At 43.2% G+C, this 16855-nt stretch overlaps 1 protein-coding gene across 1 annotated transcript; it reads left to right on the forward strand.

Moving 5' to 3' along the window:
* The first annotated feature begins 1391 nt into the window (after positions 1 to 1391).
* On the forward strand, positions 1392 to 10508 carry cyp17a1 (cytochrome P450, family 17, subfamily A, polypeptide 1). The gene is made up of 8 exons (XM_074645551.1): positions 1392 to 2126; positions 2228 to 2366; positions 4473 to 4708; positions 5809 to 5895; positions 6140 to 6358; positions 7562 to 7731; positions 7916 to 8019; positions 9988 to 10508. Exons 1-8 carry the CDS (start codon positions 1809 to 1811, stop codon positions 10266 to 10268), a joined length of 1554 nt encoding a protein of 517 aa, XP_074501652.1. The 5' UTR covers positions 1392 to 1808; the 3' UTR covers positions 10269 to 10508.
* The last annotated feature ends 6347 nt before the right edge of the window (positions 10509 to 16855 follow it).

A 16855-nucleotide genomic window follows, 5' to 3' on the forward strand; every position in this document is an offset into this window, starting at 1 on the left:
TGATACTCTTGTAAAACTAAAAACAATCGATTTTCCTTCGTATTTCATTATCACGTGCATTTGATATGACGTTATTACAAAGTCTTTATAAACCATGACAGTTTGAGTAGTCAATAAGTAGAAATACACAGTGTGACAAATAGCCTACTGCACCGCCTACAAGTAAAGTAAAGTAAAGTTCATATTGTACTTTAGTACAAATGTGTGAGTGATGAGTAAAATTGAATTTACTTCCAAAACTGAAGTACTCCGAAGTATTGTATAGTTAATTTGAACTCCTTTGGCCTATAGACTATTAGGGCTGTGTATTAGCAAGAATCTGGCGATACGATACGTATCATGATACAGGGGGTACGATTCAATATATTGCAATTTTTTAATCTAATTTTAGGAAAACTGTAATGGTATAAAGAACACACCACCATATGCATAAAATCTGAGTTAAAAAAAGTGTACTTTGTTTATGCAATCACAACATTGGGATCTGTATTTGTATTTATCACAGTCCCTGTAACATCCAACATCATAGCACTACTTTGAGAGGGCACACACACTGACACGGCACATATCTTTGCAAAGGAAATTAAGGATTGACTGAGCTAATCTTTGCATGTAAACTAATTATTAAAAATCAATAGTGTTTTTGAGAATCAATATAGTATCTCAAATATCCCGATATTCGATTTTTTTCAACATTTTCTTACACCCCTATATGCTATAGGCTACAACGCAGTATTAGGGCCACATTGAGGGAAAAAAATCATCTGAGATTTCGAGAATAAAGTCGTAATATTACGAGAATAATGTCAGAAGTATAAAGTCATAATATTATGAGAATAAAGTCATAATTTTATAAAGTAGTAATTTTATGTGTTATTTTAGAGGGGAAATAGTGTGAAAATGAGGAACGTGGAGCATCCTGTGAAGTTATACATTAGTTTAGGTTTCACAAATAACAAAATACTTAATCTATTGGCACATCAGCACCACATTATCATCAATATCAGGACCTTGAAAAAGTTGTGCAAGAAACTCTGTTTATTCTGAAAAAAGAACCACACGGACCGGCACGGGAAATCGCCTCTTTTGTGGAGGAGGAAATTACTTTTTTTTCTCGTAAATTTATGACTTTGTTGTCGTAATATTACAACTTTTTTCTTGTAAAGTTATGACTTTATTCTCGTAATATTATGACTTTTTTTCTCGTAAAGTTATGACTTTATTCTCGTAATATTGTGTCTTTTTTCTCGTAAACCTTCGACTTTATTCTCATAATATTATGACTTTATTTTTTTCTTTACTTTATTATTTCCCTCAATATGGCCCTAACACTCCGTCGTAATAGGCTACTGATACCAGTGTATCATATTTTATAAATGGATCATATATTTTGTGTGTGTGCAAAATGTTCATCTGCAAAGTAAGCACTAACTATGGCTGTCTGGAGTCGGGGTGTAAATGTTAAGTTCCAGAAAATTGAATACTCAAGTACAAATACCTCAAAAATGTAGCCTACTTCAATACAGCAATGTCTATCTACTTTCCACCACTACTGACTACACTTTCACAGTGTCCATGTTCTGTGGATATGTGTCGTCATGTTTTTCTGCAAGGATTCAATGAATCATCTTATCTTTGTTTAAACTGGCCCAGCCTTAAATATTTAGAGTCAAGGATTTGGCATTGAAGGAGCTGCATAAAAGCGTGGCCCCCTCAGCAGCTCAGGACCTTTTACTTCCTGCACAGCTCGTGTGATGCCTGGCCTCTGCTGAAACAGACCCCGTCTTTTTGGGCCCTCTGCTGTGGATATGGCTTGGTTTCTGTTGTTTTTGTGTTTGCTTTTGGCCGTGGGCCTGGCTTTGTTATTACTGCAGTTGAAACTCAGGGTGTCCGCGCACGGCCTCCAGGAGCCCCCCCGCCTCCCAGCGATACCCCTGATCGGCAGTCTGCTGAGTCTGTGGAGCACGCACCCTCCTCATGTGCTCTTCAAAGAACTGCAGGGGAAATACGGACAGACGTACTCTCTGATGATGGGCTCCCACTGTGTCGTCGTTGTCAACCAGTCCGCGCACGCTAAAGAAGTCCTGCTGAAGAAGGGAAAGATATTTGCAGGAAGACCCAGAACTGTGGGTATAACCTCTTCTTCATTGTCTTCTTCTTCTTAGCACCAGCAGCAGTAGTCATTGATGTTTTTTCCTTTTCCATCCCCGCCCTGTGTGTGATGAAGGTAACCACAGATATTCTGACCAGAGATGGGAAAGACATCGCATTTGGAGACTACAGTGCTACCTGGAGATTCCACAGGAAGATAGTCCACGGAGCTCTGTGCATGTTTGGAGAGGGCTCTGCCTCCATCGAGAAGATCAGTGAGTACAGTTCACTCTGCATGATTCCTCTCACTTACTGTAACACGAGGGTTAAGAACTGTATACGCCCCTAACACCTCACTGCTTCGGCAGACAATTTTAATGGTGAATATTGGAGGATCTGTTAGGGATGCACCAATCCAACGTTTTCAGACCCGATAGCAATACCTGGGCTTTGGGTATCAGCCGATACCGAGTACCGATCCGATACCAGTGTTTAATTCATTAATAAGCTGTATGCCTCACTGGGATCATTCTTTTAACATCAGGCTTGACTTGAACATTGCCTTCCTAACTTTGTAAAATAAAATGCAACAAATAAATTAGGGCTGAAACTAACGATTATTTTCATTGTCGATTAATCTGTCGTTTATTTTCTTGATTAATCGATTAGTTGTTTGGTCTATAGAATGTCAGAAAATTGTGAAAATTGGCGATCAGTGTTTCCCAAAGCCCAAGATGACGTCCTCAAATGTCTTGCTTTGTCCACAACTCAAAGATATTCAGTTTACTGTCATAAAGGAGTAAAGAAACCAGAAAATATTTACATTGAAGAAGCCACGTTGTCACCGATCTATTCATCTGGCTATTTGAGTCAGTATCGGCCTGATATCCGATCCAGTATCGGTATCGGTGCATACCTAGGTTCTGTCTAAAACAGATACACAAGTGATCAGTTAAAGGGTCACTTCTCCCATTACAAAAAAACAACAGATGTCCTCTCTTCCCTCTCGTGGTGTCTCGCCATGCGGATACTTTTTGTTTTATTTGTTCAGGTTCTGAGAGATCTGTCTCTGATATTTCTGCCTCCAAACCAACACAATAGAGGGCCATGGAATTTAATTCAAACTGCTCAAAGCATTGAAAAATTAAATTCTAAAACAGCAATGTGTCCTTCCAGAAACAGTGCCCCTGTTAATCTCAATAATCTACAGACTTCACTTCACTTCAACCTTTAGACCAAAAGAAAAATGTTCACAGCAGGTTGTAATTTGGGTGTACCGACCCTTTAACATTTGACCTTGTCGCCTGCATTTTAAAATTGCACATATACTGCATTATGCACTATGTACACTGTTTGTATACTCTTTTCCCCCCCCCCACAATGGCACTTACCTTTAGGAGTATTGTAAACAGGAACAAATCAGAAACAATAAAGCTTAAAGTGGAAATAAATACTTTTAATTATCTCTTAATGTATCAAAAGCCTTTTTGGGGAACACTGCCTGAATTAAGAATTCCAATATGTTATCTCCATGGCCTACTAAAGTTCAATCAGTGTTTGTGAACATGAGCTACTCTCTCTCAAAGCCAGCAACCAGAGAATGAAGTCTCAAACTGGTGATGTCATCAAGTATAAAGTCTGAAGCAGCTCCAAAGTCAATGAATGTAGTGTTCTCAGTAGTGAAACATCTCTCCCAATTCACCGCCTATGGAGCTATTCCACACTTTATACTTGAAGACGTCACAAAATTGAGTTTTAGCGCTCTAGTTTCTGGATTTGGGAGAGAGTTGTTCATGTTTACTAATAATTTGGACTGTCTTAGACTCTATAGGGAATAACATGTATTAATTTGGAAAATGGGCTTAGTTCCCCTTTAAATAAGCGTGTAAGATGTTTTATATCTTTCTGTATTATATATCTGTTAAGAAAACATCTATGAAAGTTTAAAAGTGAGGAAGAAGCCAACATGAAGCCAACAACTGTAAAGCAGAGATTCATCCAGAAAGACCAGATTATTTTAATGAACAGTAATTCAGCAACAAATGATTCATTCTCACATTTGAGAAGTGTCCTACTGAAAAATCTTTAAAAACACAAATATATAGTTTCATTTTTTTATAAGGCTCAGTAATTTCCTAAAACAGCTATATCAGGGTTTGATACACACACACACACACACACACACACACCAACACACACACACACACACACCAACACACACACACACACACACACACACACACACACACACAAACACACACACACACACGCACACACAATATACAGTAAACATAAGTGATCATTTAGGTGATATTTTTAGAGAGTAAGCATTGTAAACATGTCAGTAAATGAAGAAGGGTTGTTTCCTGTGTCCTGCTCAGTCTATGCAGAGGCCGAGTCTCTGTGCTCCGTCCTGTCTGAGGCAGCAGCTGCCGGACTGGCCCTGGATCTGTCTCCAGACCTGACTCGGGCCGTCACCAACGTCATCTGTTCGCTCTGCTTCAACTCCTCTTACCGCCGAGGGGACCAAGAGTTTGAGGCCATGCTGCGCTACAGCCAGGGAATCGTGGACACTGTGGCAAAGGACAGCCTGGTGGACATCTTCCCCTGGTTACAGGTAGGCGACATGAACACAACAATAGAGCAGAATCTCAACATGGAAATGAAGCAATAAACAAGAAGACATCATGCGTATTTTTCAACATCAGTGTGTTTTATCAGTATTATTAATAATTAATTACTATCGACGTTTGCTGTGTACCGTTAAAAGCGATAACTAGCCGCTGTCTTAACACTATAAGACCACATTTCCCATAAATCCCATAAGAAACCAACTTCAAAAAGCATTTTATGTCACGCATGTCACCAAAACATTTTTGGTAGAAAAAAAAGCCTTGATAAAGAGGTACAATACAGCGCTGCAGCATCACTGTCTGACATTTTCTAAACAACAGTCTCGTAACTGAAAAACACTTAAAGCTGCAGAAATGGAGCAAAAAGTTATTTTTATAAAACGGTCAATATATCCTGACAGTAGTGCATGAGACAGGTAATCTGAAAAAATTCATGTGCCTCTGTGTCCTCCGGTGCTCCTAACGGCATCTGCAAGATTTCACAAACTGGAGGAAAACAAGCAGTTAGAGCTGATCTGTGAGAGCCGGCTGTCAATCACTCGCGAACGCCGACCAAACGGTCAAACTAGGCTGCGCTGATCAAACATGAATCAATATTCTGTTACTGTAATGACTCATTCTCTCCTCAAATGTTTTCAGAAACATCTTGTAGTGCACGGTTTAGCTGTTAAAAGAGAAAGTGTGTGACCCGGCGGCCATGTTGAGATCTGTTGAGGAAATACAAAGCACCGCCTACCAGCCGGAGTGGGGAGGGGGCGCTATCGTACTCGGGCACAGTACGGATCAATCGTACCTAGTCTTTAATTTGTCTGTTAAAAAATATTTCTAACACCTTTAATGTTGATATTTAAACCTGTTACGACCATCCAATTAAACTCTTAGATTCAAATAAGAAGAATGGGAAAACAAAATAAGAGAGTGAGAATCACAATACAGTGTTTATAGTGTTTAATATGTTAGTCATAATTGTATTTGAGTATATGAGAGTATGTTTACAGAAAATACATATAGACTAATTATATAATATACCACAGTGTACTGTATACAAGACATATGATACCATATGTGTTTCTCTTTGTCACAGATTTTTCCCAATGAAGACCTGCGTCTTCTGAAGCAGTGTGTGTCAACCAGGGACGAACTTCTACAGAAGAAATATGATGAACACAAGGTACAGTTGGCCTCTTGCTAATAACACGCCCTGCGCTGTCACTGACGACGGGTTCATGAGACGGGTTAAATTTTCCAGACCTTGCTTCACGAGCGCTGTTACCGACTTCGCTCTGCTCTGCCCGTGTCTGTCTCACAGTCTTGGGACTGACGTGTAGTAGAGAACGCCGTGTGAAGACAGACAGCATGCTGTATACTATATGTGTGTGTGTGCTGTACATTGATACGGTGCCCCCCCCTCCCAGGCAGACTACAGTGACCATGTGCAGAGAGACCTGCTGGACGCTCTGCTGAGAGCCAAGCGCAGCGCGGAGAACAACAACACGGCAGGGATCAGTGCGGAGTCTGTGGGCCTCAGTGACGACCACCTCCTCATGACCGTGGGAGACATCTTTGGAGCCGGTGTGGAAACCACCACCACCGTGCTCAAATGGGCCATCACCTACCTCATCCATCATCCACAGGTAAGGCTGGAGCAGCAGCGGTGTGCACCACAGTGTTGGGGGTTTTCCTTGGGTGTTTTCTTTCTCCCTCATACATTGTCTGTTTGGATGATGGAATGCTTTTATTTAGCCATACAGTCATATCATATCATGTCTTTCACATGCTTGACACGTCTGAATTCAGTTAAGAGTTTGGCTTAAAGTTGGGATTTAAATATTTGGCATTTTTTGACTTTACAAACATGTAGAAAATCTTACGTTCCATGAGCTGCAGTTCCACTGGAGTCTATGAGATGCTACTCTCCATCCATCCATCCATCCATCCATCCATTATCTGTAACTGCTTATCCTATTCAGGGTCACGGGGGGGCTGGAGTCGATCCCAGCTGACATTGGGCGAAGGCGGGGTACACCCTGGACAGGTCGCCAGACTATCACAGGGCTGACACATAGAGACAGACAACCATTCACGCTCACATTTACACTTATAGGACATTTAGAGTTAACAATGAACCTAACCTGCATGTCTTTGGACTGTGGGAGGAAGCCGGAGAACCCGGAGAAAGCCCACGCTAACACATACTTGCCAACCCTCCAGATTTTCCTGTGAGACTCCTATTTTTAATCGCCCTCTCCCGGTTTCTTCCCGGGGTCACAATTCTCCCGTATTTCTCCCGATTTATGGCACATGAACAGTGTGTATAGTCCTTACTGTTTCCACCCGGACGACAATAGAGCTACACCAACTGTCATTCCCCCTGCGGAAGAGAGCAGTCTACACTCGTGACATAGCGCAGTTTGAGCTCATGTTTAAGCTGCGCTCGCCACAGCGTGCAGCGTGCAGCACCCAAAGTTGAGCTTTGCTCGATGCAGCAAAAAGCTGCCGTGGCGCGGCGCTAGCCGTTGGAAATAACGGGTTTCAGAACGCAGTGGTGCCGTTGTGTCTGAAAGGACCTTCATGGTGCGTGTCCACAGGATCCGTCGTTTCCACGCTTCCCATTCATTGTCTATGTAAGCAGCTCTCTCAGAACACTTGAATTACAATATGCTGAGAGGTTATAATGGAATTTTTGCCCAAAGATGCCAAAAACTTGTTGCTTACTGAAACTTAAACTTGAATAATTGCATCAAGAGAGTTGAATTTAAAAAAAAAAAAATTGTTTTTACAGTGTATTCTTGGTGCAGAACATTGCTGTTTCCGACTATTTGTGTGTGTGTGTTTAGGTGCAGAAGCGTATCCAGGAGGAGCTGGACAACAAGGTAGGGAGGGATCGGTCCCCCCAGCTCAGTGACAGAGGCAGTCTGCCCTACCTGGAGGCCACCATCAGGGAGGTGTTACGGATCCGCCCTGTGGCCCCTCTGCTCATCCCCCATGTGGCCCTCAGTGACACCAGGTACGCTCAACACATGACACTCATTCAGGGCCATTCACTGTTATCCAGCCCTGACAGGATGAAAACCATTTTGAATTTTGCTTATAATTTAATCCTTACAAAGGTATTTGGTTGATGCACAGCCATGCAAATCTGTTCAGTTTGAGAGAACACTGTTCGTCTCTGTCTCTGCGCTTCTCTGTAGCATCGGGGATTTCACAGTGAGGAAAGGAACTCGTGTCATCATAAACCTGTGGTCTCTGCACCACGATGAGAAGGAATGGAAAAACCCTGAGCTCTTTGACCCTGGTGAGAGGAAACTGCTGTCCAATGTGTGCCATATTTTATCCTGGAAATGATCATGTTTGCTGGGAAAAGGCTTATTGTAACCTTTGACAGATAATTGAAGTCAGTTTCTTGCTGAACTCAATAAAGAACTGGATTAATGGTGATACAAAGGAGTAGAACGGTTACATTAACCACCTGAGCCAATTTTACTATACTGCAGTAAAAACATATATATGAATACTGAGAAGATTTAGACTCTGGGTGACATGCAGAATATGTGGAAGAATTATAAAACTTAGTGAAAATTGTCTAGAAATTAGTAGTCCACCCAAGAAGAGAGTGCAATTTCATTTGCGGTGCTCACAACATTGAAAATTAACATTTAGCAGCAACAGCAATGTATCTTTCCAGAGAAAATTAAATCCTAGTTGCTCAGGATAATCCATACCTCACCTCATGGTGACATTGTGTGTGGAAATACAAGTTGTTGTTCCAATTCCATTAATCTCCATTGTATCGGGGGGAGGCAGATATTTCAAATCCTGGACTGGATAAAACAAAGGAATGGCTAGATCTCTTTTTGAAATTTATATGAACTGACCCTTTAAGATAGCACTGATAGCACTTGATTCTTCTGCAGTGGAACTGAGAGTCCTTATAGTTTTTTTGGCATAAAAATGTAAAATGTAAAAACGATTTCAGACATGCACCAAATATGAGCTTTCAGCATCTTAAAGGTGCTCTATATGTACGATATCCAGAGCATTATTAGTACAGCAAACAACAATTGTCTATGTAAAGATATAGACGAGTAATGTCTACCTGAGCAGAGAAAGGGGTCACTCTCCCTCTGTGTGTGTTGGAATACGAGCTTCTCTATGCTTTGTTGACATAGCCGGGCCGGCTGCGCGTGTGCTTTTAGTGCATGTTCGTGCATGTGAGCGTGCCCCACTGGCTAGCTCACGGCCGCTGTTCTGCACTGCTCTCATACGGCGGTTACAGCTGATAACGCTGTCCCGACGGACGACGTCATCACAGAAGAGTAGCACTCACCCTCTGTTGTTTGCAATGCTAGAGCTGTTAGCACCATTAGCTGCGAGCATGGATGTATTATTAGAACTGGATACCGCACCCCAAGATTGTGCCTATTCATTCCAATGTGAATTGTCACAGATTGTTTTAATCGCTTTTCTCGGCTCTAGGAAAGTTTTACAAATATGAAACCTTGTGAACCCGAACCTGCAGCTCGAAGTGTCCTGTCAACAGTTTTACGGAGGTCTCTTACAATAGTGGTCTATGGGGAAAATGCTTTTTTGGCCGCAGGGGGATTTTTTATTGCAATATCGCTAGTGGCCACTAGAAAAAAATGAAAGTAAGGCTGAGCAGTGACAACGTATCAAGGTCTTATTAAAGATGTATGGCTGCGAGCCGCCCGGCTCGTCGTCGCTATGTTAAGAGACATTGAGAGGCAATAGAAATACTCCCAATTTCCTATTTAGCACCCTTAATCTCTATGCAGAATCTGTCGAACAAGATTTTGGTATCGGAAGCAGGCTGGTTTCCGTTTGTAGTCCGAGTAGTATGGACCAATCACGTTCAAGCAGGCTTTGGTTAAATGCAGGCATGTGGAGAGTAAAAGAGGCAGTACGCATTGGAATACAAAATGTAATCTCGGAACCGGCTATTGTTTGATGAGGATTTAGCTTCTTATTGGTTTAAAATTAGCATATTATAAAATAATCCATTCGTAGATGTCATCTCTCAGCTCCATCTCCAGTCGCACATCTCAAGTTGCTAATCAGACTGTAAACAATGAGCAGGAAACCGGAATCCCAGAAATACAGCCCCTTGCCCCCCAGAGGCTTATCACACGAGATTGTCCGCAGTTTAGCTCCATGACCATCATTGGTTGGACCCTGATTGTGAGGCTTGTACTGTCGTTTTGCTTGTGTGTGTGTTGATTCTGATTACCAAATTGTTTGTCTGCAGGTCGGTTCTTGAACAGCGAAGGCACAGGTCTGATCATCCCGTCGTCCAGCTACCTGCCATTCGGTGCTGGGGTTAGGGTGTGTCTGGGCGAGGCCTTGGCCAAGATGGAGCTCTTCCTCTTCCTGTCGTGGATCCTACAGCGCTTCACCCTCTCTGTCCCACCGGGCCACTCTCTGCCCAGTCTGGAGGGCAAGTTTGGCGTGGTCCTCCAGCCAGCCAAGTACAAGGTGAACGCCATGCCCAGACTAGGTTGGGAGAGCAACAAGTGCCAATCATGTTGAGATGGGCCTCATGTTCTCAACAACAATTGCTTTAATTTGTGACCTGAGAGTCTGTGGGGCTTTTTTTCAGCCAAACATACAGTACATCGTGCAGACCGATGATCAAGCTTGAAGCAGTGAACTGGACATTAACATCTCTTGTATGCATGACATTTATTATTATTTCTTCACAATGTAACCCAATCTCAATCAGCAGTTCTGTACATTATTTATAAATAAAAGTTGGGGTGTAATATACAATATTTGAAGCAATTATTTCTGCTGCCATGGCATACTTCACAGATTATTCTACATACCAATAGGAAACACACTTATCTATAGGAACTACAAAAGTATTGAAGCATATCAATACACCGGCCGGTCAGCATACAAAAGCATGAGGCAAAGCACTGTGTCGACAGAGTCACGTGTCAAATTTCATATACATGTATGGACATTTACATGTCGAATTACTACAGGAAAGTGACTTTGATGAGAGAAAGGAAGATGCAAATAATGTTGGTGTGTGAGAGAGGGACTGTCTGTACATCTGTTGAAAGCCGGTAGCTCTTATGACTGGAAATATTGGTTATATAGATTAACCTCCAATATAATATACTGCTAGATTAGAGCCTATGTAAGGTTCACCAAAATGTTATGTTTTTGGCTATCGACTTTCTCTCTTGTGTGGTTTATGCTCCGAAGAAGGAGTTCTAAAGGGTCCTAAGAGACTCCTACCAGAGGGTGAAGGATCAGAGAGTGGTGGTGGCTGGGTTCAGGAGATGTGGCCTCTACCCTCTGGACCCAAAGGCCATTGACTGGTCACGGGTCATGCCGTCCGGCAACCCCATCGGCATCTTCCTAGGCTGCGCCTAATGTTACCCACCCCTCCCAACATCCCCTATCCCCGGTTGCCCCTGTTACAACACCCCAGCCCCAGGGTCAACCACCCCCTGTCCCCCATCCCCTGAACCCATCCCCTAGCCCCAATTCCCAGAACCCACTTCCACCTGCCCCTCCTCCACCCCAATCCCTACTTCACCCATCCCCTGGTAACATCAGGCCGGATAACAGTAGACCTCCTGGCCGAAATAAACTACAACTGCAACACCGGCAAGAAACTACAAACGCAACACCGGCAAGGTCAGGAGGAACCCCACCAAGGCCAGGATACTGACGGCTTAGGTAATGTCCGACGTCATCAAGGAGGCAGAGGACCGTGATGAAGAGTAAGCAAAACATGTAAGGCGTTGTCTGTTATTTATACAGCCTCCCAAGACCGGACCAGATCCTTGTCATCCAGATCCTCGTCTGCTGGAACCACGACATCCACCAGTAGTGTACTTAATGTTAACAGTCTTTGCATGTCAGCCCATGACAATCAGACAAAATGATATATATATATTCAGCTTGACCCCCCAGCTCTTTAGCATACCAGTGAACGATTCTGTTGACAGAGGCTGTGCATTGACTCATTTAACTAATAGAGTGGAAAATGATGATTAAGTCACAATCAACAACAATTATAATAAAGGCTTTATTTGTAGACCACAATTGTTTGTATTCATGGTCATTATGAAGTACCTGACAGAACACTTGCACCAAACTGTCTGTACTCACAGAGGCGTCCAGTCTTGCGAGACAACATTTCATTTGAATAAATACCACGAGTTGTTTGCAGGCCATTTGAATACTGTCAAACGTCATCTAAAAGAAAAATACATTCATTTTGAGTTACATCTCCTTCATTAAGACAACACAAAAAGCTCACAAATCAAACCAGTTACTCCATTTCAAACTCTGTACAACTGAAATATCCTCGAGCAAGACTCTAGATCACTATCAGTGATGCTTATCAGTGGCCGACCCTACGCTCTGACCTCACTGTGGAAAAATAATGTGGAAAGAAAATTTGCTTGCCTGAGTACAGACTGACACAAAATCCATTATTTGGTTGACAATATGCAAAAATACCCCACACTCCTGCTGCTGTCTGTTATACATAGGTGCCGTCAATACACACAGAAGCATTAAGATAAATTTGCATCAGGTACTAGTGAATAGCAGTCAGTGAGTTTGGACGTGCTGAAGATCAGAAACAAACACTACTGACAAGGTGGGTGTCCCTTAATTGAACGATTTTCAGTTAATATTATTAAATGACTTCTTTTCCATGGATATTATCCAACACTTTGTCCATGTTTGTAAAATTATCACTCACCGTAATTTGTATGAACTTAAAACTCAACAACTCTTGCCAAAAAAAAGTTTATTCAAGTCTGCTATTAGTATACTTCTTTTGAACTTAAAACATAAGAGTATGCTTTCAGTTTACTTTTTATGTACTTATCAGGGATATACTTAAACTATACTATAGAAAAGTCCAAGTATACTTGGCTTAAACTGACAAGTGTACTGAAAAGTATATTTGGCTTATGCTTACTTTTTGATAGAGTAGCCTATTAGAGTGTGTGAGAGTTTGTAAACATAAGTTTTGATATGAATGTACTTCAATTCATCAAGAATTTTCTACGTTTTTCCTTTCTCCGTTCATCGTGGAGGCATGTGAGAAAAACTATTGTTTTTTTTACTCATTTTCATCATAAATCATCAAGTCAAATAGTCTCTTTATGTAATTTGTGATTTGTACACAAATCATTGGCTAAGTATTATTATTATAACTTCCAAGTATACTTGCAGTAAAAACTATTAAACTAATAGTTTACTGAGAGCATACTTTAAAGTGTACTTTCATAAACTAAAACATGGGCTACACATATATAACTAGTAAACTAACAGTGTACCTATAAGTTCACTTGTAGTATAGTTCACTTTATAGTATAGCATGCTTTACAAAATACAACTTAGATGTAATCTAGTTGTGCACTCAAAGATTACTATTTTCTCAGAATTTTTAATTACTATGGCAATTTTTATTTTATTTTTTAAACTTTTTTAATTGGGTTTTGCAGGATTGTGCAACATTTGAATCAAATACAAAAACAAATCTTTTATAATGTGCCATCAGTAAACAAAGACATGTACTTTTATAAGGAAGTGAGCCTCTCGACCTGAGGCAATTTTTATTTTTGTAAATCCGAGTATTTCATCCTTTTTTATCTTATGAAATTCATGAAACTCTTTCACGCTTTTAACAAGATCATTTTCATGTTATTATAACATATTTTTTGTTACACCTGCATACCAAATTATCCACTTTTAACAAGAAACTCTTTATGGTATAACAACAATTCATTTTATTTTGTTACAGCACACAACCTTTCCCCTACAACACAAAATCAATGTATCTCATTAAAGAAAGAAAACCTTTCTTGTTATTATTATTTGTATTATTATTGTTATTAATAATATTTTTTGTATTATTATTATTAAGTCAGTATGTTGTAATAACAATACACTTCCATACTAACGTAACCTAAATTTTCCATTCAAACTATCTAATTTTAAAGAGAAACTGAGCAAATATTGTTTTGATTTGGTGACAGCAATACGCTGTGGTACAGAAAAGGGAAGCCTTAAAATAAGATTGATTAGGCACATTTCAGCAGGCTTATTACATCTGCATCCAATAAATAATCTGCAAAATTATAGAAAATATAACTGCTACCATCCTGTGGGCTCACCGCATGCGGGAGTAACTGCTGGGGTCGGGTGCGCTGCCACACGGGTGGCAGTGAAGGCCAGGGACCTCGACGGACCGGACCCGGAGCTTGTGCGGGAGGTGGAGCGCTATCAGTTGGATCTGGTAGGGCTTACCTCTACGCACAGCCTCGGTTCTGGCGCAGGACTCATGGATAGGGGTTGGACTTTATTCTTCTCTGGAATTGCCCAATGTGTGAGGCGCCGGGCTGGTGTGGGGATACTCACAAGTCCCCGGCTGATTGCCGCTACGTTGTAGTTTACCCCGGTGGACGAGAGGGTCGCCTCCCTACGCCTTCGGGTTATGGGGGGAAAACTCTGACTGTTGTCTGTGCATATGCACCAAACAGCAGTTCGGAGTATTCGGCCTCCTTGAAGACACTGAATAGAGTCCTGTATTGGGCTCCAGTAGGGGACTCCATAGTTCTGCTGGGAGACTTCAATGCGCACGTGGGCAATGATGGAGGCTCCTGGAGTGGCGTGATTGGGAGGAATGGCCTCCCTGATGTAAACCCGAGTTGTCGTTTGTTATTGGACTTCTGTGCTATGGACTGTCCATAACGAACACCATGTTCGAACATAAGGATGCTCATAAGTGTACATGGTACCAGAGCACCCTAAGACGAAGGTCGATGATCGATTTTGTAATCATATCGTCTGATCTGAGGCCACATGTTGTGGACACTCGGGTGAAGAGAGGGGCGGAGCTGTCAACTGATCACCATCTTGTGGTGAGTTGGGTCAGAGGGTGGGGGAAGACTCTGGACAGACCTTATAAGCCCAAACGGGTAGTGCAGGTGAACTGGGAACGTCTGGAGGAGCCCCCTGTCCGAGAGATCTTCAACTCACACCTCCGGCAGAGCTTTTCTGACATCCCTGTGGAGGTTGGGGGCATCGAACCCGAGTGGACGATGTTCAAAGCATCCATTGATGAAGCTGCGGCTGTGAGCTGTGGTCTAAAGGTCTTGGGTGTCTCAAAGGGCGGCAACCGTTGAACACCGTGGTGGACACCGGTGGTCAGGGAAGCCGTCCGACTGAAGAAGGAGACCTTCCGGATATGTTATCTCGGAGGACTCCGGAGGCAGTTGCAAGGTACCGACAGGTCCGAAGGGCAGCAGCCACTGCCGTGAAGGAGTCAAAGCAGCGGGTGTGGGAGGAGTTTGGAGCAGCCATGGAGAAGGATTTTTCGGTCGGCACCAAGGTGCTTCTGAAAAACCATCCGGCACCTCAGGAGGGGGAAACGGGGAACCATCCAAGCTGTGTACAACTGAGGAGGTCATCAATTTCCCTGGTGGAAGTCACTGAGGTAGTCAAACAACTCCACAGTGGCAAAGCCCTGGGGATTGATGAGATCCTTCCAGAAATGCTGAAGGCTTTGGGTGCTGAGGGGCTGTCTTGGATGACACGTCTCTTCAACATTGCGTTGAAATCGGGGACAGTGCCTAAGGAGTGGCAGACCGGGGTGGTGGTTCCCCTGTTCAAAAAGGGGGGACCAGAGAGTGTGTGCCAATTGCAGGGGTATCACACTACTCAGCCTCCCTGGTAAAGTCTACTCCAAGGTGCTGGAAAAGAGGGTTCGGCCGATAGTCGAACCTCGGATCGAAGAAGAACAATGCAGATTCCGTCCTGGCCTTGGAACAACGGACCAGCTCTTCACTCTCGCAAGGATCCTGGAGGGGGCCTGGGAGAATGCTTATCCAGTCTACATGTGTTTTGTGGACTTGGAGAAGGCGTATGACAGGGTCCCCCGGGAGATACTGTGGGGGGTGCTGCGGGAGTATGGGGTGAGGGGGGCACTTCTCAGGGCCATCCAATCTCCGTACGCCCAAAGCGAGAGCTGTGTCCGGGTTTTCGGCAGTAAGTCGGACTCGTTTCCGGTGGGGGTTGGCCTCCGCCAGGGCTGCGGTTTGTCACCAACCCTGTTCGTGATATTCATTGACAGGATATCAAGGCGTAGTCGGGGGGAGGAGGGTTTGCAGTTTGGTGTGCTGAGGATCTCATCGCTGCTTTTTGCAGATGATGTTGTCCTGTTGGCATCATCTGTCTGTGACCCCCAGCACTCACTGGATTGGTTCGCAGCTGAGTGTGAAGTAGCTGGAATGAGGATCAGCACCTCTAAATCTGAGGCCATGCTTCTCAGCAGGAAACTGGTGGATCGCGATTGAGGGGATTATGGAACGCGAGGTTGGCCGGAGAATCGGAGCAGCGGGGGCAGTATTGCATTCGCTTTACCGCACCGTTGTGACGAAAAGAGAACTGAGCCGGAAGGCAAAGCTCTCGATCTACCGGTCAATCTTCGTTCCTACTCTAACCTATGGTCATGAGGGCTGGGTCATGACCGAAAGAACTAGATCGCGGGTACAAGTGGCCGAAATGGGTTTCCTCAGGAGGGTGGCTGGCGTCTCCCTTAGAGATAGGGTGAGAAGCTCAGTCATCCGTGAGGGACTCGGAGTAGAGGTGCTGCTCCTTTGGGTTGAAAAGAGCCAGCTGAGGTGGTTCGGGCATCTTATAAGGATGCCCCCTGGGCGCCTCCCTAGGGAGGTGTTCCAGGCACGACCAGCTGGGAGGAGGCCACGGGGAAGACCCAGGACTAGGTGGAGAGATTATATCTCCACACTGGCCTGGGAACGCCTCAGGATCCCCCAGTCAGAGCTGGTTAATGTGGCCCGGGAAAGGGAAGTTTGGGGTCCCCTGCTGGAGCTGTTGCCCCCGCGACCCGACCCCGTATAAGCGGTTGAAGATGAGTGAGTGATGATGAGATATCTGCTACTACATAGACAAAATGACTGTACAATGAATGGATAAAAACTAATTGTTGCAGTTTTGAATCACTTTAATCATCTTTGCAATGAAGGTGAATGTTTTCTGATTGTCTCATTTATTTATTTCTGTTCCTTCTTTCTCCTTTTTCTCCATAAAAGCAATACCATGCAAACCAATATGTCGGC

Source organism: Sebastes fasciatus, chromosome 9, assembly GCF_043250625.1.
Source record: "Sebastes fasciatus isolate fSebFas1 chromosome 9, fSebFas1.pri, whole genome shotgun sequence".
Taxonomy (NCBI): domain Eukaryota; kingdom Metazoa; phylum Chordata; class Actinopteri; order Perciformes; family Sebastidae; genus Sebastes; species Sebastes fasciatus.